The sequence below is a fragment of the Scomber scombrus genome, chromosome 5 (assembly GCF_963691925.1).
Source record: "Scomber scombrus chromosome 5, fScoSco1.1, whole genome shotgun sequence".
Taxonomy (NCBI): domain Eukaryota; kingdom Metazoa; phylum Chordata; class Actinopteri; order Scombriformes; family Scombridae; genus Scomber; species Scomber scombrus.
The window spans coordinates 34,234,256-34,259,727 of NC_084974.1; the positions used below are offsets into that span (position 1 = coordinate 34,234,256).

Sequence of the window (25,472 nt, forward strand, 5' to 3'; positions counted from 1 at the left end):
CCCTTCCTTCCTCCCTTCCTTCCTTCTTCCTCCCTTCCATCCTTCCTCCCTTCCTCCCTCCCTTCCTCCCTTCCTCCTTCCCTTCCTTCCTTGACTCGCTGCTGAGCTTTTTAGAGGACTGCTGTGGTGTTGGTGGTTGAAGTGAGGTCGTCAGCAGTGTGAACCCCCAAGTACTTCACACTGCTGGTCTTCTCCACAGCAGTCCCGTCGATGAGCAGTGGTGCACGATCCTGTTTGCCAGCCCTCCTGAAGTCTATCACAACATAATGTTTCATAAGTCTGTCAGAGCCCTGCAGTAACTACACCACCGCTCCCCCTGCTGGAGCCCTGCAGTAACTACACCACCGCTCCCCCTGCAGTAACTACACCACCGCTCCCCCTGCTGGAGCCCTGCAGTAACTACACCACCGCTCCCCCTGCTGGAGCCCTGCAGTAACTACACCACCCCTCCCTCTGCTGGAGCCCTGCAGTAACTACACCACCGCTCCCCCTGCTGGAGCCCTGCAGTAACTACACCACCGCTCCCCCTGCTGGAGCCCTGCAGTAACTACACCAGCGCTCCCCCTGCTGGAGCCCTGCAGTAACTACAACACCCCTCCCCCTGCTGGAGCCCTGCAGTAACTACACCAGCGCTCCCCCTGCTGGAGCCCTGCAGTAACTACAACACCCCTCCCCCTGCTGGAGCCCTGCAGTAACTACACCACCGCTCCCCCTGCTGGAGCCCTGTAGTAACTACACCACCGCTCCCCCACTGGAGCCCTGCAGTAACTACACCACCACCGCTCCCCCTGCTGGAGCCTTGCAGTAACTACACCACCGCTCCCCCTGCTGGAGCCCTGCAGTAACTACACCACCGCTCCCCCTGCTGGAGCCCTGCAGTAACTACAACAACACTACAGCTGCTGTTAGATTAACATTAGAAACACAAAGAACTCTTCTCACAGTGCTGCAGCTGACTAAACTACATTTAAAACACAAGATAAAACTATAACCTTACAATGCTAACAGTTTGACGTACTAGTACTTTACTGTAGTACAGTTAGAGGTACTTGTACTTTACTGTAGTACAGTTTGAGGTACTTATACTTTACTGTAGTACAGTTAGAGGTACTCGCTGACCCTCTGGAGGGGCCCCACCCCTAGGTTGGGAACCACTGGCCATTAAGACCAGGGACCAGTGTGAAACAGGAAGTCCATGTGGACAGCAGGACTCTGGAGGAGCTGCAGACTGATGATAACGTTTCCACGGCGACCAGCTTCATCAGCTGCTCTGTGATTGGTCCAGACCTCCTGATGGCAGCTTGACCTCTGACCTCTGACTGCTGCTGATGTCATCGTGTGTGTGTGTGTGTGTGTGTGTGTGTGTGTGTGTGTCTGTGTGTGTGTGTGTGTATGTATGTTACTGTGTGTGTGTGTGTGTATGTTATTGTGTGTGTGTGTGTGTATGTTACTGTGTGTGTGTGTGTGTGTGTGTGTGTGTGTGTGTGTATGTTACTGTGTGTGGGTGTGTATGTTACTGTGTGTGTGTGTGTATGTTACTGTGTGTGTGTGTGTGTGTGTGTGTGTGTGTATGTTACTGTGTGTGTGTGTGTGTGTGTGTGTGTGTGTGTATGTGTGTGTGTATGTGTGTGTGTGTGTGTGTATGTGTGTATGTGTATGTGTGTGTGTGTGTGTGTGTGTGTGTGTGTGTGTGTGTGTGTGTGTGTGTGTGAAAGAGGAAAATGAAATAAAAACCACAGAATAGTAAAGTGTTTCCATCATATTAATCCAAAGTTTACATCAAACTGTAGCGACAAATACACAAAAGACAATTCTCTACATATATACACTATATATGTATATCTTTGTCAACTGCCCTGTGTGTCTTTGTCTCCTCCCCTGTATATCTTTGTCTCCTCCCCTGTATGTCTTTGTCTCCTCCCCTGTCTGTCTTTGTCTCCTCCCCTGTATGTCTTTGTCTCCTCCCCTGTGTGTCTTTGTCTCCTCCCCTGTGTGTCTTTGTCTCCTCCCCTGTATATCTTTGTCTCCTCCCCTGTATGTCTTTGTCTCCTCCCCTGTATGTCTTTGTCTCCTCCCCTGTCTGTCTTTGTCTCCTCCCCTGTATGTCTTTGTCTCCTCCCCTGTATGTCTTTGTCTCCTCCCCTGTATGTCTTTGTCTCCTCCCCTGTCTGTCTTTGTCTCCTCCCCTGTATGTCTTTGTCTCCCAGTGGCATATTCGGGGCCCAATGGTGGAGGTTTGGCAGCTGATGCTCATCACATCATCAGCTGCAGCATAAAGGTTCATCCTTCCTCTCTTTGCCAGATAGTTCTGCTGCTCATATGGTAAAAGCCTCAATAAACTTTAATGAGCTTTAACACACACACACACACACGCACGCACGCACGCACGCACGCACGCACGCACGCACACGCACACACACACACACACACAGTGAAGCTTTCAGCTTTAATTAAATCTCATTAAAGTTTATTGAGGCTTTTTAAAATGCTGGCGTGTGATTGGTCGGCAGGTTGATTGGCGGTTGAGGCTGAGCGGTGTATGACATCATCACAGCTTCCTGTCGCTGATTGAAGACACCTGCAGACGGGGGGGGGGGGGGGCAAATGTAAAAATACATGTGTGTGAAGCATAAAACCAAATGAGCATCATTTAACTTTAAACTAAGGTTTAGGGTTTCCTACTAAGGCTGCCGGGTCGGTGCTAAGGGTTAGGGTTTCCTACTAAGGCTGCCGGGTCGGTGCTAAGGGTTAGGGTTTCCTACCAAGGCTGCCGGGTCGGTGCTAAGGGTTAGGGTTTCCTACTAAGGCTGCCGGGTCGGTGCTAAGGGTTAGGGTTTCCTACTAAGGCTGCCGGGTCGGTGCTAAGGGTTAGGGTTTCCTACTAAGGCTGCCGGGTCGGTGCTAAGGGTTAAGGTTTCCTACTAAGGCTGCCGGGTCGGTGCTAAGGGTTAGGGTTTCATATTAAGGCTGCCGGGTCGGTGCTAAGGGTTAGGGTTTCATACTAAGGCTGCCGGGTCGGTGCTAAGGGTTAGGGTTTCATACTAAGGCTGCCGGGTCGGTGCTAAGGGTTAGGGTTTCATACTAAGGCTGCCGGGTCGGTGCTAAGGTTTAGGGTTTCCCACTAAAGCTGCCGGGTCGGTGCTAAGGGTTAAAACCCAATACTTGTGTGTGTACTGAATGTAAATTATTTGCCGTTGTTATATTTTCCCCACGCTGAACAGCGGCGCGCAAAGGATCCTGGGAGGCAGCGAAGGATCGTAGCGGTGATCCTCCAAGAAGAGGGAAAAGAAGGTTTGAAGGAGTCTTCGAACTGGGATCAGCCTTCGTGCTGCGCTGTGACATAATCGTCCTTTAAAGGATGCAGCGCCTGAGTTCGGACCGGGTGGGGAGTTCTGGTCCTCTGCAATGAGGCCAACCAGGAAGTAACTTAAAACTGCATTCTATCAAAAGGCCACCAGGGGGCGACCGTTTTGGTGTCAAAAGGACTTCCGTCTCTATACAAGTCAATGGAGAATTCACCAACTTCTCACTTGATTTCTAACCTCAGTAAACGTTTTCAAAATGTGTTTATGGTCTCAATCGCTAGTTTAAAGCCTTCTTCAATGCAGTATGATGTTCATTTGGGACATTTTGGCCTCCCTGATTTTATATGTGACGATAAAGCAGGGTATGCATTAGGGCGTGGCTACGTCGTGGAAACGTAGGCCAACTCCTCCCTTTGTCTCCTGAGCACATGTAAGTATGGTGAGTAACAAAGAAAGAAAATACTAAACTTATGACCTCAAACTAAACCAATAAACTCACTAAACTTAATACCAGTGTGTGTTTTATTTTAACCAAAAGTCTGCTGAGATGTAACTTATAACCAAATATACTGCAAACACAAACAAACCCGGGATAGTAAGTATCTGCAGAGTTTGATTACTGACTAACTTATGGTCCAAACAAACAACAAGTATAGTTAAATTAATAAGTTATGGTACGAATGGTGTGCTCTCACCCACTTTGTCACAACCATCTTGCCACTTGTTGTGTTGTTGGAATATAAAAGACACAAATAATAAAACTATGATCAGACTTTATGATTCAGCTGATAAAGATTTATACTGTCTGTTAATGTTTGACTTCAGTTGTTCCAAAGTTCAGAGCTGCTGTTCTGTTTCTGCCTTTTTGTTCTCTATCCTGCTCTTGTTGCCATGACTTGATGACTTGTTTCTGGATTATTGAGCACACTTCCATTACAGCCAGAGCAATAGTTAGTTCTACCCTTTCCTTCTGAATCCTCAGTGGTTTCCTTGCGTCTCTCTATGTTTCCACGGTGGGCGGGACTAAAACTCAGGTGAGGGAAACGGAAGTGAGAGGTAACCTTTGGGTAGGACAGAGGTGAGCGCTCTCTCTCTCTGTCACCTGTCTGGAAACACAGAAGAGAAGCAGCACGAGGACGAGGTAGGCAGTGTATTAATGCAAAACATGATCAATATGATGTAAAGTGAGAAATGTATTTAACCCTGTAGAGCCCAGAGAAATGTGTTAATCTGCAGTGTGTTTGATGACTGTGAGGTTTTAGCAGCATTAATGAGGACAGTATGTTTATGAGGACACGTGTTATAATAGTAAACATTCATAATGAAGATATTCTCATTTCACACATTTTATACCATCTTGCCACTTTTTGTGTTGTTGGAATATAAAAGACACAAATAATAAAACTATGATCAGACTTTCTGATTCAGCTGATAAAGATTTATACTGTCTGTTAATGTTTGACTTCAGTTGTTCCAAAGTTCAGAGCTGCTGTTCTGTGATCACATTTCCTTAAAGAAGACTTCAGATTAAAGATGAACACAGAGAGATGAGACCTTAAAAACCTCCTGCTGTGAGTTACATGTTTCTTCTTCTTCTGCTTGTTTAAATGTTGACGGCACTATCGCTGGCTGGTTGAAGCTGCTGATATATTTCACCTTCACTCATCAGCTTCATTCAGATGATTTTCAGCCTTTAAAGGAAACGTAGCCGACAGTTTTCATCATGTTTGTGTCAGCAGGTGTTAAAATGATCTGATAACAGTAGAGATGGTAGTTATAGTGATATATATATATATATATTTATACACTGAACAAAAATATAAACGCAACACTTTAGTTTTTGCTCCATTTTTCATGAGCTGAACTCAAAGATCTAAAACATTGTCTATATACACAAAAGACCTTTTTCTCTCAAATATTGTTCACTAATCTGTCTAAATGTGTGTTAGTGAGCACTTCTCCTCTGCCCAGATAATCCATCCCACCTCACAGGTGTGGCTTATCAAGATGCTGATTAGACAGCAGGAATATTGCCTTAGTGCTGGCAGCAATAAAAGGCCACTCTCAACCCTGTTGATCAGGTTGTTGATTGTGGCCAGTTAGCTGCTGTTAGATTAACATTAGAAACACAAAGAACTCTTCTCACAGTGCTGCAGCTGACTAAACTACATTTAAAACACAAGATAAAACTATAACCTTACAATGCTAACAATGTACATTATTACATCTGTCACTTTGTTATTTTATTTAGGTCATTATTGGTTGATCTCATTCTTTGGCAGTGTTAAAAGAAAAGAAAAGTAAAGTAAGTCTCAGTATCTCCTTGAGCATTAATTGTGAGTAAAAACTAAATGAGCACAAATATACAGAATAAACGATAAAGTGTCAAAATGCAGCTTAAATAAAAGCTAATGTGTCTTTGAGTTATTTCACATATACAGCTTGTTCTTCTAATAGTGTGTTATGGTGTTACAGTAAATCAGAGGCAAGCAGACCATCATTTCATATTTATTTACACTAAAACACGCAGATCCTGCAAACCCAGGAAGAGGAAGACAAAAGAGGAAGAGCTGAGACAAACACTGGTGATTTGTCTTTGGTACTTATGTTTGATTTCAATAAGTTACGTGTATTTTTAAAATGATAGTATGTATAGTTGTGTGATTTATTGGTATAAATATGTTTCGCTGTTACTTGTTGTATTGATCTTGTTTAACTTGAGTTTCCGTCTTCAGAAGCAGAGGAGCGTCACGTCTCTCTCTCTCTTTCACCTGTCTGCAAACACGGAAGAGAAGCAGCGCGAGGAAGAGGTAGGCAGTGTATTAATAACAATATGATGAATATGATGTAAAGTGAGAAATGTATTTAACCCTGTAGAAAGCAGAGACATCTCTCCGTATATGCACACTGTAATGAAGCTTTCCAGAGAACTGATTGCAGATATAATGATCAGTCATCACGACATTAAGCAGGCCGCTGGTTTGGCTGCTAGTTATTAGTGATGGCGGATCGATACCTAAATATACATGTTTCCATCCTAATAGTTCATCTTTAAATAATCATTTCATCAGATTATTAAATGTAATATAATGTTCAGAGACCGGCTGTAGTTAGACACACAGGAACAAACTCAGCTGCTGGTTGCAGAAATGTGCGACGGACAGTGATGGAAAGTTCACTTCCTACATGAACTAGTTCAAAGTTCAGTTCACACATTTTAAAATGAACTAGTTCAGTTCATAGTTCATAATTCAACATGTTGAACTAGTTCATAGTTCTTTTGTTTCCAATCTGTTGCTGCGAGCTATTATTTTTCTAAATGATTGCCACAGCTCATATAGAACCACAGACAGCAATTATTTGATCAGTTTTAACACTGAAACTATGCGTCTGATTTGTAAATAGTTGTCAGTAATCATACGAAGATGCTGTATTAATGGTCTGAGGTAGAGCTGCTCTGCTGCCTTCATGTGTTTTTGCCTCCATGCTTCGCATTGTGATGGCGCATGCGGCGGTGCGACTCTGTGCTGGCTGCTGTTGCCAGATTGGGTTTTATTCCCGCTACATGTTAAGGCTGTTTACGGTGTGTTTTAGCCGGGTTTTCTCTCTTGAACCAAGTTAAACTGTGAGAGAGAGCCGTTCACTAACGCCAGAATGAACGCGTTCACAATAACGTTCATCAGGCAGAAATACAGAACGATCAGTTCACGTTGAACGCGTTCAGGCTCAACACTGACGAGTATTATTGGTTCTTTTTGTTTGGTTTGATTTAAAATGTAAAAGCATCCATATCGGTATCAGGACACTAAACTCACTGATTCTAGCCTCATTTTATATTTATTGTTATAGGACCATCTCCAAGTGGAATATAGTTTGTCACAGTTTGGTTAGAGTACGGGCCTTTGTTTCTGATCCTTTTTCTTTACTTTCACTTTCTTTGTCTTTTCTTGTCATTATTTAAAGCTTGGTGCAGTTCTTGAGCTCTATCTAAATCATCAGGAGTTATGAGCTCCATATAAATTCAGAGATGTCCTTTTTGTGTGTTTCTAGTATAACACTGGTTGCTGTATTTCAGTGGATACTTGCTTATGATGTGTGACCAAAATAGATCATTTTAAATGTGTTTTATAAATCAATTGTGGTATCTATGAGCTACAACATGAGGTCATTAACCTAGCATAACAGTGCACCATGTTAGCTGTGGGGACTAATAAAGTCACAATGGTAGCTCTGGGGTAAGTTGAGCCGCTGGGTTGGGGATAGATGGAACAAGAGGAAGATGGAGGGAGGAGTTTAAAGAAGATGGATAGAAGAGAGGATAGATAGAGGAAGAAAGGATGATGAGAGGATGAGAGTTTCTGTTACTAGTCCATAACTGACCACAGCTGTTAATGTTCCCAAGACAACAGCTGTTTAGCAGTAATATGCAATAATACATTTTGTGTATAATAAATAAAAATACACATGAATGTGAAGAAGTGACTGTTATTTAGGAGGGAGAAGGTGTAACGTGGACTTTCTCCATGTGTGTTTCTGTGTAATGAGAATAAAGCTCCAGTCTCTTCAGGTCTGCGACTTCATCAAGTTCATCCTGCATAAAAACTAAATATCAGACAATGATCTTGTTTATTGTTCAGTGTTTCAGTCTTAAAGTGGAAGTTAAACTCATTTAGATTTAGATCTGGAAACATGATATATATGTTATAAACATGTCAAACTGTGGGATTGTGGGATTTGATCATCTTTAGGTTTCTTGGTTTAAGTTTTCTAGGAGCCGGTTTCACTGACACGCTCAGATTAAAGTCTGCAGGATATTTCAACTTTATTCTCCACATTTCATTTGAATGTTTAAATGTTTTTTCCTCACGTGGCCCTAATACTCCGTCTGAAACGTTGTGTGGAGTTATTTGTCTTTAGACTATAAAACACGGAGCTGTTGAACAGGACGTGCGCTCCTTTACTCTTCTTCACTTTCCTTTTTCGTCCATTGCAGCACACAACATACACTTCCGCTCCACCCCTCCAAAATAAAACCCCCACATATACACTGTAAATACTAAACCGGAAGAAACATAAAATGACTGTAAGCTGTCTGCCCAGAAATACTCAGTACTAAACAATAAGTTACAATAGCACCGAATCAAAATGTGATATATGTGACAAAACTGAGATACTGTGGCAAATACCACAAATCCATTGAGGACACAGACGTCATGTCCTCGGTATTTTTTTTTTCTTGAAGTTTCGTTTCATCATGAAGTGAAAATATCAAAACCAAAGTAGCCGATGAGACAATTATCCATCAACGGACCGTCACGTGACACGTACTTGCAGACTTGCTGCCATGTCTAATCTAAAGTAGTCTATGGTAAATGGTAAATGGACTGTACTTATATAGCGCCTTTCTAGTCTTTTCGACCACTCAAAGCGCTTTACAATACATTTCATTCACCCCATTCACACACATTCATACACTGATGGCAGCAGCTACCACGCAGGGAGCCAACCTGCACATCAGGAGAAGCTAATCATTCATACGCATTCATACACCGTTGGCATAGCAACTGGAGCTGGGAATCGAACCGCCAATCTTCCAATTGTTGGACGACCGCTCTACCTCCTGATCCACAGCCGCCCGTATATTCAGTAGAATATATATATATATATATATATATATATTATATATATATATATATATATATATATATATATATATATATATATATATATATATATTATATATATATATATATATATATATATATATATATATATATATATATATATATTATATATATTCTAGAAACAATATCTACTGCAGTAGAGTTTTCTACTTTTGTTAATTGGACTTTTCTCCCAGCATGCTTTGCTTCATTCCTCATTATAAGAACAAACAAAGAAAATAATATAATGCAGTTATAATGTTTAAATATGCAACAATGGAAGTTGTAGAATAATGAAATAGGAACAGAGTTGATTTAAGTTGCAGAATTGGAAGTGATGAGAAAGAACTGGAGCACAAGAGAGACCATGACTGAGACATGCACAGCAAGAAAGCAACATAACATCATGGATTACACTGAACTGATACTTAAATTGTGGTCTTCTTTTTGACCTCGGTATTTAATAGTCCTGCTACGGCTTTGACCAAAGTCATGATGAGGTACAAGAGAAACGAGGTGAGGAGAGAGAGCAGACAGATAACACACCTTCATTAACAGAGGCGTTTCAGAAAGGCAGGAATCATCCAGGTAACTACTGATATGTGTTGTTTACATATTACACACAAACCTCCTTACCTTAGAAGAACCCAAACCTGCTCAACCCTACACACAGGGGCGTATCTAGACCCCTGGGGGCCCTAGGCAAGAAGGACCAATCAGCCGGTCTCTGCTCCCAAGCGCTCTACCAAGTGTCACCCATCAATCAATGTCACCACCTAGCTAGGCTGCTAGCTCGGCTAACTGGCAAAGGATTTTTTTTCTAGCTCCACAATTTTTGAGAAATACATTTATGACCTATTTAATGTGTTTAGAAGAAAATGGCTGAATTCACTTTACACAAAGCAAACTGTTTTGGTGCTTGGTGGATGACTGGGAGTTTGGGATAAAGGTCCTCGGTATTTTTTTTTTCTTGAAGTACTTGCAGATAACGCTGCCATGTCTAAATTTCCATTATTTTGTCATTGACGTCAGCCATCCCTTCAGCTCGGGGCCCTAGGCAATTGCCTGGGTTGCCTGCCCCGTTGCGGATGTTGAAGGGTTAATGAATCCAGTTAACACACTCTCGTTGAGATGCCCCTCATTTATTGATGCATAAACTCTTCTTGGTATTGTCTGTGTGTGGTTAACTCTCATGGACGCACAAGACGGAGCAAATCAACCAAAATACAAGCAAAAGTCCAGAAAACACAGCTGCAGGTTAAATAGAGTTCAAGCTGCTGTTATGAACAAATAAAATCCAAAGCTCCCTCTTCATCGGCTCACATCCTGCCATTAACTGTTCACGTGCGCTCCATGCACGATCACGTGAACACTATGCCAGAAATTGGCGATGAAGTATTAAACTTCTGAACAATGTGATCATTTTTTTATATGTTTTTGATAGTTGTCTATTTTTTAACCCGTCTGCAAGCCAAGTTTCCCTTCAGGGAAAATAAAAGCTTTTGGGTCATTCTCAAATGGTTCAGCACCCTGCCAACAACTGAACCTGGCTGTTAAAGGGTTTGGGTACGATGACATTCATTATACTAAACTTTAGATAAATAGACTAAAGTGATTGACTGTTGTTTGTGTAAAACTGTTTCTTGAAGTCAGTAATTGTGTGTTTGATTCATTTAATTGGTCGTATCAAAGGTCACCTCATTCAGTCATCTTGAACCTGACAAACAATATGACAGTTATTATAATAACTAATCCACAGTTACAACAGAAAGAGTTTGTTTCACAGGTGGGACGGTTAGTGATGAACAGGTAATAAAAGCCATATAATAATATACTATGAAATGTGTTAAAAGAAGGTGACAGAAATACTGTTGAAAACATCTTTTCATTCATAATATTCAGTTATTTAATCAGGCAAATGAAAAGTCAGTGGAACATTCAGAAAGTAAGTTATTAAACATTAAAGCTCAGTGAAAGTCTTTAAATAGTTTGTTACTTTGGCTCCATCTGGTGGTGGAATGAATAATGACAGGATGTTAGACAGCAGTGCAGACCTGTGTGATGTGCAGCTGGTTGTAATGAATGAGCATGTTGTTGTGTTTGTGTGAAGGTGTTTCTCAGCTATGGATCAGTGTGAGGACAGAGAGGAGGGAGTCCCTCCCTCTAAAAGCTCTCTGTGTGGGGAACATGACAGCCAGACCAAAGCTCAGAGGTGAGATGAGGATCTCTAACTGTCCATCACTGTTCTCCACTCACATCACTCCACCATCATTATTCACACTCACTGTCACATCTGACACTCAACTACTGAATAATAAGTCACAATAACTCAGAATGAACTACTAACTTTGTGAGTTAACAAAGAGCTCAACCACTGATTAGTCAACTAATCAACTAAGATGAGACAGCATCTTTCATCAGATGACATTTTGATGAACAGGAGAACGTTTCTCATCCACTGTCTTCTTACTGATTTTCATTCAGCTTCTAAAACTTCAGCTGATGACAGTCTGCTCAACATTCATCTTTTTAAACTCTTTGATTTGTTGTTTGTTTGTATCAGGATGCAGCAGCAGAGAGCAGACTCTCCTGAACCCAGCTGTGTGTCCATGAAGAGTGACCAGTCTATGCCTCGTCCTATTCTGTTTAAAGATGGACAACCTGCTGATGGAAGGTAAGAATCTAATAATAGTTGGTTGGCTGTTTGGGCTGAATAAACCTCCTGTGTTATGTGGGGCAGAGCAGGTGAACCAGGCACAAACACCACAGACAGGTTAAATGGAAACAGCTTTAATGCTCAGAAACCAACAGACAGGCTTACAGACCATAAAGGGAAAGCAGTTCAACTAAGGTTGAAACCAGCAGGAACAGGTAAGAAGAGGAACAGGAACAGACAGGAACAGCATCTCATCATGATACAGGTTGATGGTCTACCTGCTGGCCATTGCTACCTGACGCACCTCCTCCGGTGCCTTTTATGCAGGTCTGCTCCTAAGAACACCTCTGAGGGCCTAAGCGGGTCATCAGCTGGGGACCACCAGTCATGGATGTTTCGCTCCTTTAACCCCAGTACATCTCCTGGTGGCGGAGCAATGGCAGGGATCTCCCCCTGCTGATGCACTAGGTGTTGTCCGGCCCCCAACTCCTATGCTTCCTACTTAGCCACAGCCAGAAGCTGCCTTTCTCCGCCTCCTCAGCCAGTTTTTTGATGGCTTTCCGATGCCCCCCTCCTGTGCATCCCATGTCACGGAGTAGGTGAGCAGTTGAGGAGCCGACAAATCCCCGACACCCCATTTCGACGGGGCACGTAATGGCCTCCCAGCCTGCCTCCCTGCACTCCGCCGCCAGATCTGCATACTTGGACCGCTTCCGCTCGTTGGCAGCCTCTATACCCTCCTCCCACGGGACAGTCAGCTCCACCAGCAGGACCGTTCTGCGAGCCTCTGACCACACGACTAGGTCCGGCCGGAGCGATGTTTCAACAATCTCCCTGGGGAACTGCAGCAACTGCTGTTTCCCCAGGTCGACCCTCATGGTCCACTCACTGCGGTGAGAGGAGTTTTGCTGTATTTCTCTGCCAGGGGGGTTGATGTTCTCTCCAGCCCTCGTGAACAGGATGGGATGTCTCACTGGAGCAGAAGGTCTGCTATTTGCCTCCTGTCTGCACGACTATGCCACCTCTGCCAGTTTCCTCAGCACAAGATCGTGTCGCCACCTGTATCGGCCTCGGGACAACGCTGTCCTGCAGCCTGACAGGATGTGCTGGAGGCTAGCATTGAGCTTGTTGCACAGGGGACAGGTTTCTTCGGCACCGAACAATTGGTGGAGGTTTCGGGGACAAGGTAGGGTGTTGTATGTGGGTCTTAATCAGGAAACTGAGCCTCGCTTGGGGGATCTTCCACAGGTCAGACCAAGACATGAGCCTGTCTGTGACTCCTTCCCATGACGTCCAACCTCCTTGCCAGCTCTGAGACACCGCCTTGATGTTCAGGCGTTCCTGCTCAGTCCTCGCCACTCCTGCCACCACCATGGCTTTCCGCTCTTCCTTGAAAGCCTTTGACCAGAACAAGGGGTCTCGCCCCTCCCAAGGCCTGTTCGACCCTCCTGGAATCTGCCGACTACCTCAAGGTGCTTCAGCCTGCCGATTGCCATGTCGACCTCTTCCTTATTTGGGTGCCCGCTGCTCTCACCAGCTGGTCAGTGGATTCCCTCAGCTCCAGCACCATCCGAGCCTTCTCCTGCTTGTATCCCAAGCTGATGGATCGAAGTGGCAGTTGCAGCGTGTTCCGCATCTCGGCAGCCCCAGCCACTTCCTGATGAACTAGTTAGCCAGCCCGTCTATCTTGCTTGCCACTGAGGAGGGGATGTCGCTCATCTTCAGAGGCCACATCACCCTTGGGTACAGTATGAACTGGTAACTCCATACTTTACTTTTACTTGCCGGGGAGCTGGCTTTGGTTGATCTTAGCAGGGCAGTCTGCAATTTGCTTCCTCACCGTCTCCCCATCTGATCCCATCGCTTCTGATCCCTTTCCTGAGGGACAGACTGCGTGATTTGGAAGGTTTGATCTCATCACAATGTAGTTGTCTAGAATGAAAGAAAATGAGTGAGAGCAGTATATGTAGTGTGGCGCTGATGAGGGAATTACACAGTTGCAACAGGGTTTGAAACTGAAGGCAGGGACAGAAACAGACAGGACAACACAAACAGAGCTTAAACAGGGATCATAACAGTCGCCCCCTCAAGGGACAGCTCCCAAATGTCCCTCCAGGCTGGTCAGGAGGGAGAAAACAAAGAGGAGAAAGAAGGCAGGACAGATGGACAGGACCACTCTGGAGGCTGAAAGAGCTGCTCAGGACAGAAACTTTGGAGACCAAGGTGTCAACAAAACCATGTAGAAAGGAGACCAAGAGACAGGAGGACCTCAGCAGGGGGGCTGATGTTTTGGGAGCTGGCTGGATGTCTGTGGAGGCAGCAGAGACTCAGTGAAGCTAGGCAGCAGAGACTCAGTGAAGCTGGACAGCAGAGACTCAGTGAAGCTGGGCAGCAGAGACTCAGTGAAGCTGGGCAGCAGAGACTCAGTGAAGCTGGACAGCAGAGACTCAGTGAAGCTGGGCAGCAGTTCTTTGGTGTTAACTACATGCTTTTTTCTTTATTTATATCAGGATACAGCAGCAGAGAGCAGACTCTCCTACACCCAGCTGTGTGTCCATGAAGAGTGACCGGTCTGAAGATGAACCTCCACTCTTCAGTAATGAACCTGGACCCTCAGACACAAAGTAAGAGACTGTTTCTACTGTAAACTGACCTGAAGATGATTCAATGAGACAGTTTCATGAAGGTTGTAGTGTAGATATGAAGGAAACACAGTGGAGAGAATTCAGCTGTAATCTACAACAGATTTTCATGTTCATGTTAACCAGAAACAGAGACAGGGCTGGTATTAGTGTTTGATTGTGAAGTAAATAAATCTAAAGTAGTAGCAGGTAACCCAGAGTGATATTTACTAAGGGTTTAGTAACAAGTAAAAATTGTTACAGTCCTTATCTAATACAGGACTACAGCAAGGTTTTGCGTAGGTAAAATGGAAGAAAATTGAGTGTTTGTTGTCATGTAATACAGAATGAGTCTTAACGTGTTTCTGTTCAAAGATATAAAATATGGGAAGAAGTAATATTGCAATGAAAACTATAAAAGATAAATTTACAATATAGTACAAAGTCCAGAGTTTGATTTGAAGATCAAACGAATGAAGCTGTAAACAGAATCGTTTTCCTGCACATGCTCAGTTGCATCTGCTCAACCCTGTCTCCTAGAAATTACATTCATATACTATTAAATAGTTTCCCAATAATGTTGCATTGACAAACACAACCAAATGAAGTAGCATTTATATATCGCTCTGAAGTCAGAAGGAGGAGGACAAGGTGTGTTTAGGCAACAAAAGCTCTTTGTTTTAGGTTAGTGAACGATCATGGTGCTGCTTAAAGGACCCGTGTGCAGGATTTAGTGGCATCTATAGCAGTGAGGTTGCACATTTTCCCCACCGCCCATCTTAAGTGTGTAGGAAAACCTATGGTGGCCGTGATACTTTGGAAATTAAAAGACCTTCTGTTGAGCCAGTGTTTGTTCATTCTGGTGAAACATGGCGGCCTCCATGGAAGAGAATCCGTTCCTTTTGTAGATATAATGGCCTCTTCTGATTTTCAGGTGATTATACACTAATTAAAACACACTTATGAATGTTATTTTCCATTTCAGCCAAGTCTGTTCCACTAGATGACACTAAATTCTACACACTGCTCCTTCCATTGTTAATAAATATGTTGAGCTTCAAGTCACTGCAGACTTTTTACTTATTTTAGGTATTAAACCAAGATCTGGGCTGGACAGCAGAGACTCAGTGGAGCTGGGCAGCAGAGACTCAGTGAAGCTGGGCAGCAGAGACTCAGTGAAGCTGGAGAGCAGAGACTCAGTGAAGCTGGGCAGCAGTTCTTTGGTATTAACTACATGCTATTTTCACTTCTTTATTCATATCAGGATGCAGCAGCAGAGAGCAGACTCTCCTGAACCCAGCTGTGTGTCCATGAAGAGTGACTGGTCTATGGGTCGTCCTATTAAGTTTAAAGATGGACAACCTGATGATGGAAGGTAAGAATTTAACATCCAGTAATCAGAGCAGCATTTACAGGAGTTCATTTAGTCATCATGACAGAACATCTTTAATAATCTGAGTGCAGATTTGAGTCATTAAATGTCCTTAAACGTGATGTTTTCTCCACAGAGTTCAGCAGCAGAGCTCAGAGGTTCCCAGTGATCAGTCTGCACAGCAGCATCAAACACAGCTGGACTCCATATTTATGGTGTGTACATGTACAAACACACCTTTTACTATTAACTCCATCAACCACAGATGAAATACTAAAGTAGCATTCAGGTCCTAACAGTGTCCATGCTGCTCTGTTTAGACCAGCAGGCATTCAGACTGACACATGAATCACATGTTGTGTTCTACCAGTTTAAATGAAATGTTCACTTTATCTTTCTGTTCCAGCTGCTGGAGGAGAACATCGTCACTTTTGTGAAGAACGAGCTGAAGAGAGTCCAGAGGGGTCTGAGTCCAGATTACCCAGAATGCTTAGAGAGTCAGAGTGAGGATGAGGAGGTGTTGGACGGTGAGGAGGAAGAGCAGAGGAGGAACAGCAGAGATGCATTTCTGAAGATCACACTGCACTTCCTGAGGAGAATGAAGCAGGAGGAGCTGGCTGAGCGTCTGCAGAGCAGTAAGAGGATTTTAACAGATTTAACATGATGGAGAGGAAATGGAGGCAACATGGGAGAGGTTTATATTTCAAACTCTGCTGTAAATATGCTGCACACATCTGCATCAGATCAGAGGCTGTTTGTCCTCCACTGATGAGCTGAATAAAACTGATGGAGGAGGAAAAACTACACAGACACACTTACATGTTCAGATTTCTAGACTTTCTGTAGGATCCACTCACTGATTTCATTTGTTGTTTGTTCATTCAGGAACTCGTGCTGCAAAGTGTCGACGTAAACTCAAGTCTAACCTGCAGAAGAAGTTCAAGTGTCTGTTTGAGGGGATCGCTAAAGCAGGAAACCCAACCCTTCTGAATCAGATCTACACACCGCTCTACATCACAGAGGGAGGGACTGCAGAGGTCAATGATGAACATGAGATCAGACAGATTGAAACAGCATCCAGGAAACCAGACAGACCAGAAACAACAATCAGACAAGAAGACTTCTTTAAAGCCTCACCTGGAAGAGATGAACCAATCAGAACAGTGATGACAAAGGGAGTGGCTGGCATTGGGAAAACAGTCTTAACACAGAAGTTCACTCTGGACTGGGCTGAAGACAAAGCCAACCAGGACATACACTTCACATTTCCATTCACTTTCAGAGAGCTGAATGTGCTGAAAGAGAAAAAGTACAGCTTGGTGGAACTTGTCCATCACTTCTTTACTGAAACCAAAGAAGCAGGAATCTGCAGGTTTGAAGAGTTCCAGGTTGTGTTCATCTTTGACGGTCTGGATGAGTGTCGACTTCCTCTGGACTTCCACAACACTGAGATCCTGACTGATGTTACAGAGTCCACCTCAGTGGATGTGCTGCTGACAAACCTCATCAGGGGGAAACTGCTTCCCTCTGCTTGCCTCTGGATAACCACACGACCTGCAGCAGCCAATCAGATCCCTCCTGAGTGTGTCGGCATGGTGACAGAGGTCAGAGGGTTCACTGACCCACAGAAGGAGGAGTACTTCAGGAAGAGATTCAGAGATGAGGAGCAGGCCAGCACCATCATCTCCCACATCAAGAAATCACGAAGCCTCCACATCATGTGCCACATCCCAGTCTTCTGCTGGATCACTGCTACAGTTCTGGAGGATGTGTTGAAAAGCAGAGAGGGAGGAAAGCTGCCCAAGACCCTGACTGAGATGTACATCCACTTCCTGGTGCTTCAGTCCAAACTGAAGAAAGTCAAGTATGATGAAGGAGCTGAGACAGATCCACACTGGAGTCCAGAGAGCAGGAAGATGATTGAGTCTCTGGGAAAACTGGCTTTTGAGCAGCTGCAGAAAGGCAACCTGATCTTCTATGAATCAGACCTGACAGAGTGTGGCATCGATATCAGAGCAGCCTCAGTGTACTCAGGAGTGTTCACGCAGGTCTTTAAAGAGGAGACAGGTCTGTACCAGGACACGGTGTTCTGCTTCGTCCATCTGAGCCTTCAGGAGTTTCTGGCTGCTCTTCATGTCCATCTGACATTCATCAAGTCTGGAGTCAATCTGCTGGCAGAACAACAAACAATATCCTGGTCTGAAGTGTTCGGAGGCAAATCAGCACGTTTCTACCAGAGAGCTGTAGACGAGGCCTTAAAGAGTCCAAATGGACACCTGGACTTGTTCCTCCGCTTCCTTCTGGGTCTTTCACTGCAGACCAATCAGACTCTCCTACGAGGTCTGCTGACACAGACAGGAAGTAGCTCACAGACCAATCAGAAAACAGTCAAGTACATCAAGGAGAAGATCAGTGAGAATGTTTCTGCAGAGAGAAACATCAATCTGTTCCACTGTCTGAATGAACTGAATGATCGTTCTCTAGTGGAGGAGATCCAACAGTACCTGAGATCAGGAAGTCTCTCCACAGATAAACTGTCTCCTGCTCAGTGGTCAGCTCTGGTCTTCATCTTACTGTCATCAGAAAAAGATCTGGACGTGTTTGACCTGAAGAAATACTCTGCTTCAGAGGAGGCTCTTCTGAGGCTGCTGCCAGTGGTCAATGCCTCCAACAAAGCTCTGTAGGTGCAAACAGAACTATCCAGATTAATGTAGTTTCATCTTTGTTCAATGAAGAAAAGTAATGTTTGCAATTCTTATGTTCTGCTGATTCTTCTCCAGGTTGAATGACTGTAACCTCTCAGAGAGAAGCTGTGCAGCTCTGTCCTCAGTTCTCAGCTCCCAGTCCTCTAGTCTGAGAGATCTGGACCTGAGTAACAACAACCTGCAGGATTCAGGAGTGAAGCAGCTGTGTGCTGCACTGGAGAGTCCACACTGTACACTGGAATCTCTCCTACTGCCATCAGAAGAAGATCTGGACGTGTTTGACCTGAAGAAATATTCTGCTTCAGAGGCGGTTCTTCTGCGGCTGCTGCCAATGGTCAAAGCCTCCAAAAAAGCTCTGTAAGAACTCAGATAAATTATTTAGATACTCTGATGTTTGTTCAAAATCAATTTAATAAGTAACCTATTTCTCTTTTTTTTCTTTATATTTCCAGCTTGAGTGACTGTAACCTCTCAGAGAGAAGCTGTGCAGCTCTGTCCTCAGTTCTCAGCTCCCAGTCCTCTAGTCTGAGAGAACTGGACCTGAGTAACAACGAGCTGCAAGATTCAGGAGTGAAGCAACTTTCTGCTGGACTGGAGAGTCCACACTGTGGACTGGAAACTCTCAGGTCAGTTGTATTACTGTGTAAATCAATCAATATTTATTTGTATAACGCCAAATCACAACAAAGTCATCTCAAGGCACTTTACACATAGAGCAGGTCTAAACCGAACTCTTCAGGTTTAATTTAAAGAGAGACATTCCCACATGAGCAGCACTTGGTGACAGTGGAGAGAAAAAACTCCATTTAAACAGGAAGAAACCTCAGAACCAGACTCACAGTGGGAGAACATCTGCCTCGACTGGTTGGAGTAGAGAGGAGAGAGAGGAAGGAGAGAGAGAAAGAGGAGGAGAGAGAGAGAGGAAGGAGAGGAAGGAGAGAGAGAAAGAGGAAGGAGAGAATAGAGAGGAAGGAGAGGAGAGAGAGAGAGAAGGTCCGGGACTGGGATCTGTCTTCCGGACGTCTACAGGCCCAGATTACCTGTGAGACGAGAAAGCACAGACAACTCCGGGGAAGAAGTTTAGCCTATTTAATGCATTAATAGTACATGAAAGTTAATGGATATAAATTGATGGAGGCCTGAAAGACAAAATTCTGTTTATTGAGTTGAGAATGTTTTTAAGCTCATTAGATGAACTGTTGTGTGTGTTCAGTCTGTCAGGATGTCTGATCACAGAGGAAGGCTGTGCTTCTCTGGCCTCAGCTCTGAACTCCAACCCCTCCCATCTGAGAGAGCTGGACTTGAGCTACAATCATCCAGGAGACTCAGGAGAGAAGCTTCTGTCTGCTGGACTGAAGGATCCACACTGGAGACTGGACACTCTCAGGTATGGACAGACAGGTGGACACTCTCAGGTATGGACAGACAGGTGGACACTTTCAGGTATGGACAGATGGACACTCTCAGGTATGGACAGACAGATGGACACTCTCAGGTATGGACAGACAGATGGACACTCTCAGGTATGGACAGACAGGTGGACACTCTCATTTATGGACAGATGGACACTCTCAGGTATGGACAGACAGATGGACACTCTCAGGTATGGACAGACAGATGGACACTCTCAAGTATGGACAGACAGGTGGACACTCTAAGGTGTGGACAGATGGACAGACACTCTGACTAACTGAGGGACTCTGGTTCATGTTTAATGGTGGATATGAGTGAAGGTGTATGAAGCTGATTGTGTCTTTGTCTCTTCCTCCAGGATGGACCATGGTGGACTGCAGAGATTGAAACCTGGTCTGAGGAAGTGTGAGTGTGTTTTCAGTTTGATTCATGAGAACTTTGAGAAAAACTGGATGAAATATGTAAAAGAAATGAAAAAAGTTCAAAATGATGGAAAATGTGTTTAGTCAGAAATGGGCGTGGCCTAAACTGACATTTATCTTGAACCAATGAATCCATGAAACAGAAATTTCCTTCTGTTCGTCACAGTTCAGGAGTTAAAAGAGAAATGTTTTATAAATGTCCACATGGTGGCGCTACCTGCTCCAAAATGTCCGTCATGTCTCTCCTGCAGATAAAGTTCATTCATTCATACTGACTTCAGCTGTTTGGAGCATTTGGACTAAAATGTGTTTTTAACAGACGACAGTTTGAGATGAAAATAATCAGTGGCGACTGGTGAAATTGTTTGGGGGCGTAGCACCACTTCATACCGCAGCAAAAAAATTTAAAAAGAAAGAAAGGAAAGTAACTAGGTAGTTTATAAAGGAGAAGTGTTCCCTGGTGTGTCCCAGTATGGTATCTCTGACCCACAGAGACAGGAATAAAACATTATAATCAGACATGACAAAATGTCCATTTCACTCACATCACCTAAAGTTACCAACAGTTAAAGTAAAGTTACCAATAAGTTAATGTGCTTAAAAAGAGACACCACCATATATATTTTAGTTATTGTGTCATCAACTAGGTCACTTTTAGCCTCGTGAACTTGAATTTTAAAAAGTTATTAAAACCTCACCTAACACAGTCTCATAAGTTTAAATAGTTTGTCTAGTTTTAAGATCTGTAAGAGGACAAACTTAGATTACAACACAAATTGTTCATTTTGTACATTTTTCTGACCTGCGTTGAACAAAAGTCATTTCCACCACATCTCAATATACAACTGTTATTTAATTATAAATAACTTTACCACTCTAGAATCTTCTGAGACCCTTTTTTGTAACTATTTTTACCAGTTTTTCTATAATGTAAATAATCATACATCTGTCCATCACAGTAGATTAAAAACATAAATCATCTAGTCCTAGTATTACCGTCATTGTCATTATTATTATTACCATCATCATCATCATCATCATCATCATCACATCATCATCATCATCATCACTACATTGCCACCATTGTCACTTTCATAAATATTATCACCATTAACTCAAAGTAATATAAATAATAGTACACAAAGGACCAAGTCCATTGTCATCCACTCATTTTTGGACACAACCAAATCACATATAATACACATACATATAAATATACATATATAATAATAGCATCTTAATTCCTATACCTACTGAAGATCATTTCTTTGTACCTCTTTATAAAAATCTTAATGTTTGGACATTCCCTCAGTTCCACATTTAGACTGCTGCATAGCCTCACACCACAAACACAAATACAAAAGTTCCTCCTCATCGTTCGCACGCTAACAGTTTAGAAATAAGTCTGACCTCTTAGATTGTAGCCCTCCTCTCTTACACTGAACATGTTTTGGATATTTGCAGGCAGTTGGTTGTTTTTTGCTTCGTACATTGTTTGAGCTATTTGAAATTCCACCAGATCAGCAAACTTCAGTAAATGAGACAGTAAGAATAATGGATTTGAATGATCCCTGTACTCTGCATGATGGATGTTGCAAATTGCTCTTTTCTGAAGAATAAACAATGACTGTACATTAGATTTGTAATTATTGGCCCAAACTTCAGCGCAGTAACTTAAGTATGGTGAGACCAGTGAACAGTACAAAATGTGAAGCGCTTTATAATCCAGGACCTGTTTGGCTTCACTTAATACTGCAATGCTCCTTTTGGGATGTATATGTTTAATGTTTGCCTTCCAACAAAGCTTTTCATCAATTATGACCCCAACAAATCTATTTTCAGTAACCTGTTCAATATTCACACCATCTATCTGTATTTTTACTTGTTTGTTTCTTCTGCAGTGAAACAACATTACTTTAGTTTTATTCAAATTTAGTGACAATTTATTTTTGATCAAACCAGGTTTTTAGTTTGATCATTTCCATGGTTACCATATCTTGTAGTTAATCATCACCCGAACAAAAACTATGAGTGTGATCCACAGAAAGAACAAGCTTCAATACCTTTGATATGTGACATATGTCATAAAACATGTTGGTCCCAATACTGACCCCTGTGGGACCGCAGGTCCAAACATTTAGAGCAACTGTCACCTAACCTCACAAACTGCTGTCTGTTACTTTAATAACTTTGAATCCAAACCAAGACTTCTCCCCTAATCCCATAACGTTCCTATGTATTTAATAAGAGGATAACTCATTTTCTGAGATCCATTTTTAATAATACTGTTCAGAAAGCTCCATATTTCCTTCATATTGCCTGTTTGTTTCTAATAGTGTCCTATAGTACTCCTTCTTTCTTGCCCTCAACATGTTAGTTCACTTATTTTTATACTTCTTATATTTATTTTCTGACTTTTGAGTTTTATATGTTATGAACTCTCATTTATTAAACCCTTAGTTAGCCATGGACATTCAGCATGTTTTATTTGTTTAGTATATTGTTTTATTGGACAGTTTATATTATATAATGACCTGAACTGTTGAATTTACATTCAGACAAACATCAGACGCAGCTGGAATCAAGTTTCACTTTGAAAAACATTCTCATCTAAAGGTCCACTTACTCTGTATGTCCAAAGCTTTCAGTCACATCTCATGGTCTTCCTCAGTGATGGAGGGTCTCAGTTGTCATGGAGATGGTTTAAGTTTGAATGGTTTCAGTAAAGTAGTTAATAAATCAACAGATGATAAACTGCAGCTGTATTGTGTCTCGTTCTCTCCATCAGATGCCTGTGAACTGGAACTGGATCCAAACACAATGAACACAAACCTCAAACTGTCTGATAACAACAGGAAGGTGACACGTGTGAAGGAGGATCAGTCATATCCTGATCATCCAGACAGATTTGATGTCTACTATCCTCAGCTGCTGAGTAGAAATGTTCTGACTGGTCGATGTTACTGGGAGGTTGAGTGGAGAGGAAGAGTTTATATATCAGTGAGTTACAGAAAAATCAGAAGGAAAGGAGGCAGAGATGACTGTTGGTTTGGAGAGAATGATCAGTCCTGGAGACTTAGATGCTCTGATGGTGGTTACTCTGTCTGTCACAATACGAGAGAAACACCCATCTCCTCCTCCTCCTCCTCCTCCTCCTCCTCCTCCTCCTCCTCCTCTGTCTCTAACAGAGTAGCAGTGTATGTGGACTGTCCTGCTGGCACTCTGTCCTTCTACAGAGTCTCCTCTGACTCACTGATCCACCTCCACACCTTCAACACCACATTCACTGATCCTCTGTATGCTGGGTTTATAGTCTGGTCTGGTTCCTCAGTGTCTCTGTAGGAGGAGCAGTGAGGAGCAGTGAGGAGCAGAGAGGAGCAGTGAGGAGCAGTGAGGAGCAGTGAGGAGTAAAGAGGAGCAGGGAGGAGTAGAGAGGAGCAGAGAGGAGTAAAGAGGAGCAGAGAGGAGCAGTGAGGAGCAGTGAGGACTAAAGAAGAGCAGTGAGGAGTAAAGAGGAGCAGCGAGGAGCAGTGAGGAGCAGTGAGGAGTAAAGAGGAGCAGTGAGGAGCAGAGAGGAGCAGTGAGGAGCAATGAGGAGTAAAGAGGAGCAGTGAGGAGCAGAGAGGAGCAGTGAGGAGTAAAGAGGAGCAGAGAGGAGCAGTGAGGAGCAAAGAGGAGCAAAGAGGAGCAGAGAGGAGTAAAGAGGAGTAAAGAGTAGCAGAGAGGAGCAAAGAGGAGCAAAGAGGAGCAGAGAGGAGTAAAGAGGAGCAGAGAGGAGCAGTGAGGAGGAAAGAGGAGCAGAGAGGAGTAAAGAGGAGCAGAGAGGAGTAAAGAGGAGCAGAGAGGAGCAAAGAGGAGCAGAGAGGAGCAGAGAGGAGCAAAGAGGAGCAGAGAGGAGCAGAGATGAGCAAAGAGGAGCAGAGAGGAGCAAAGAGGAGCAAAGAGGAGTAAAGAGGAGCAGAGAGGAGTAGAGAGGAGTAAAGAGGAGCAGAGAGGAGTAAAGAGGAGCAGAGAGGAGCAGAGAGGAGTAAAGAGGAGCAGAGAGGAGCAGAGAGGAGTAAAGAGGAGCAGAGAGGAGCAGAGAGGAGCAGAGAGGAGCAGTGAGGAGGAGCAGTGAGGAGCAGAGAGGAGTAAAGAGGAGCAGTGAGGAGCAGTGAGGAGTAAAGAGGAGCAGTAAGGAGTAAAGAGGAGTAAAGAGGAGCAGAGAGGAGTAAAGAGGAGCAGTGAGGAGCAGTGAGGAGCAGTGAGGAGCAGAGAGGAGTAAAGAGGAGCAGAGAGGAGCAGTGAGGAGTAAAGAGGAGTAAAGAAGAGCAGTGAGGAGTAAAGAGGAGCAGAGAGGAGTAAAGAGGAGCAGTGAGGAGCAGAGAGTAGCAGAGAGTAGCAGAGAGGAGCAGAGAGGAGTAAAGAGGAGTAGAGAGGAGTAAAGAGGAGCAGAGAGGAGCAGAGAGGAGTAAAGAGGAGCAGAGAGGAGTAAAGAGGAGTAAAGAGTAGCAGAGAGGAGCAGAGAGGAGTAAAGAGGAGCAGAGACGAGTAAAGAGGAGTAGAGAGGAGCAGTGAGGAGTAAAGAGGAGCAGAGAGGAGTAAAGAGGAGCAGAGACGAGTAAAGAGGAGTAAAGAGGAGTAGAGAGGAGCAGAGAGGAGTAAAGAGGAGCAGAGAGGAGCAGTGAGGAGCAGTGAGGAGCAGTGAGGAGCAGAGAGGAGTAAAGAGGAGCAGTGAGGAGCAGAGAGGAGTAAAGAGGAGTAAAGAGTAGCAGAGAGGAGCAGAGAGGAGTAAAGAGGAGCAGAGACGAGTAAAGAGGAGTAGAGAGGAGCAGTGAGGAGTAAAGAGGAGCAGTGAGGAGCAGGGAGGAGCAGTGAGGAGCAGAGAGGAGCAGAGAGGAGTAAAGAGGAGCAGAGAGGAGTAAAGAGGAGCAGAGAGGAGTAAAGAGGAGCAGAGAGGAGCAGAGAGGAGCAGTGAGGAGCAGAGAGGAGTAGAGAGGAGCAGTGAGGAGTAAAGAGGAGCAGTGAGGAGCAGGGAGGAGCAGTGAGGAGCAGAGAGGAGCAGAGAGGAGTAAAGAGGAGCAGAGAGGAGTAAAGAGGAGCAGAGAGGAGTAAAGAGGAGCAGTGAGGAGCAGTGAGGAGTAAAGAGGAGTAAAGAGTAGCAGAGAGGAGCAGAGAGGAGTAAAGAGGAGCAGAGAGGAGTAAAGAGGAGCAGAGAGGAGTAAAGAGGAGCAGAGAGGAGCAGAGAGGAGTAAAGAGGAGCAGTGAGGAGCAGAGAGGAGTAAAGAGGAGCAGTGAGGAGCAGAGAGGAGTAAAGAGGAGTAAAGAGGAGCAGA

General features: G+C 43.8%; 3 protein-coding genes across 3 annotated transcripts in view; all 3 read left to right on the plus strand.

Annotated features, from left to right (window-relative positions):
- The window catches only part of LOC133980054 (stonustoxin subunit beta-like), a 67,365-nt gene that overhangs the window by 16,898 nt on the left and 24,995 nt on the right, over nucleotides 1-25,472 (plus strand). The window lies entirely within an intron of this gene.
- Nucleotides 15,474-25,472, plus strand: part of LOC133981113 (protein NLRC3-like) — a 31,202-nt gene continuing 21,203 nt past the window's right edge. Inside the window, exon 1 of the mRNA XM_062419998.1 lies at nucleotides 15,474-15,620. Within this exon, the coding sequence (XP_062275982.1) occupies nucleotides 15,511-15,620 (110 nt within the window). The 5' untranslated portion in view covers nucleotides 15,474-15,510. The remainder of the gene's footprint in view (nucleotides 15,621-25,472) is intronic.
- LOC133980050 (stonustoxin subunit beta-like) lies at nucleotides 22,207-24,684 on the plus strand. The gene is made up of 2 exons (XM_062418614.1): nucleotides 22,207-23,487; nucleotides 24,634-24,684. The coding sequence occupies exons 1-2, from the start codon at nucleotides 22,789-22,791 to the stop codon at nucleotides 24,646-24,648; spliced, it is 714 nt and encodes a 237-aa protein (XP_062274598.1). The 5' UTR covers nucleotides 22,207-22,788; the 3' UTR covers nucleotides 24,649-24,684.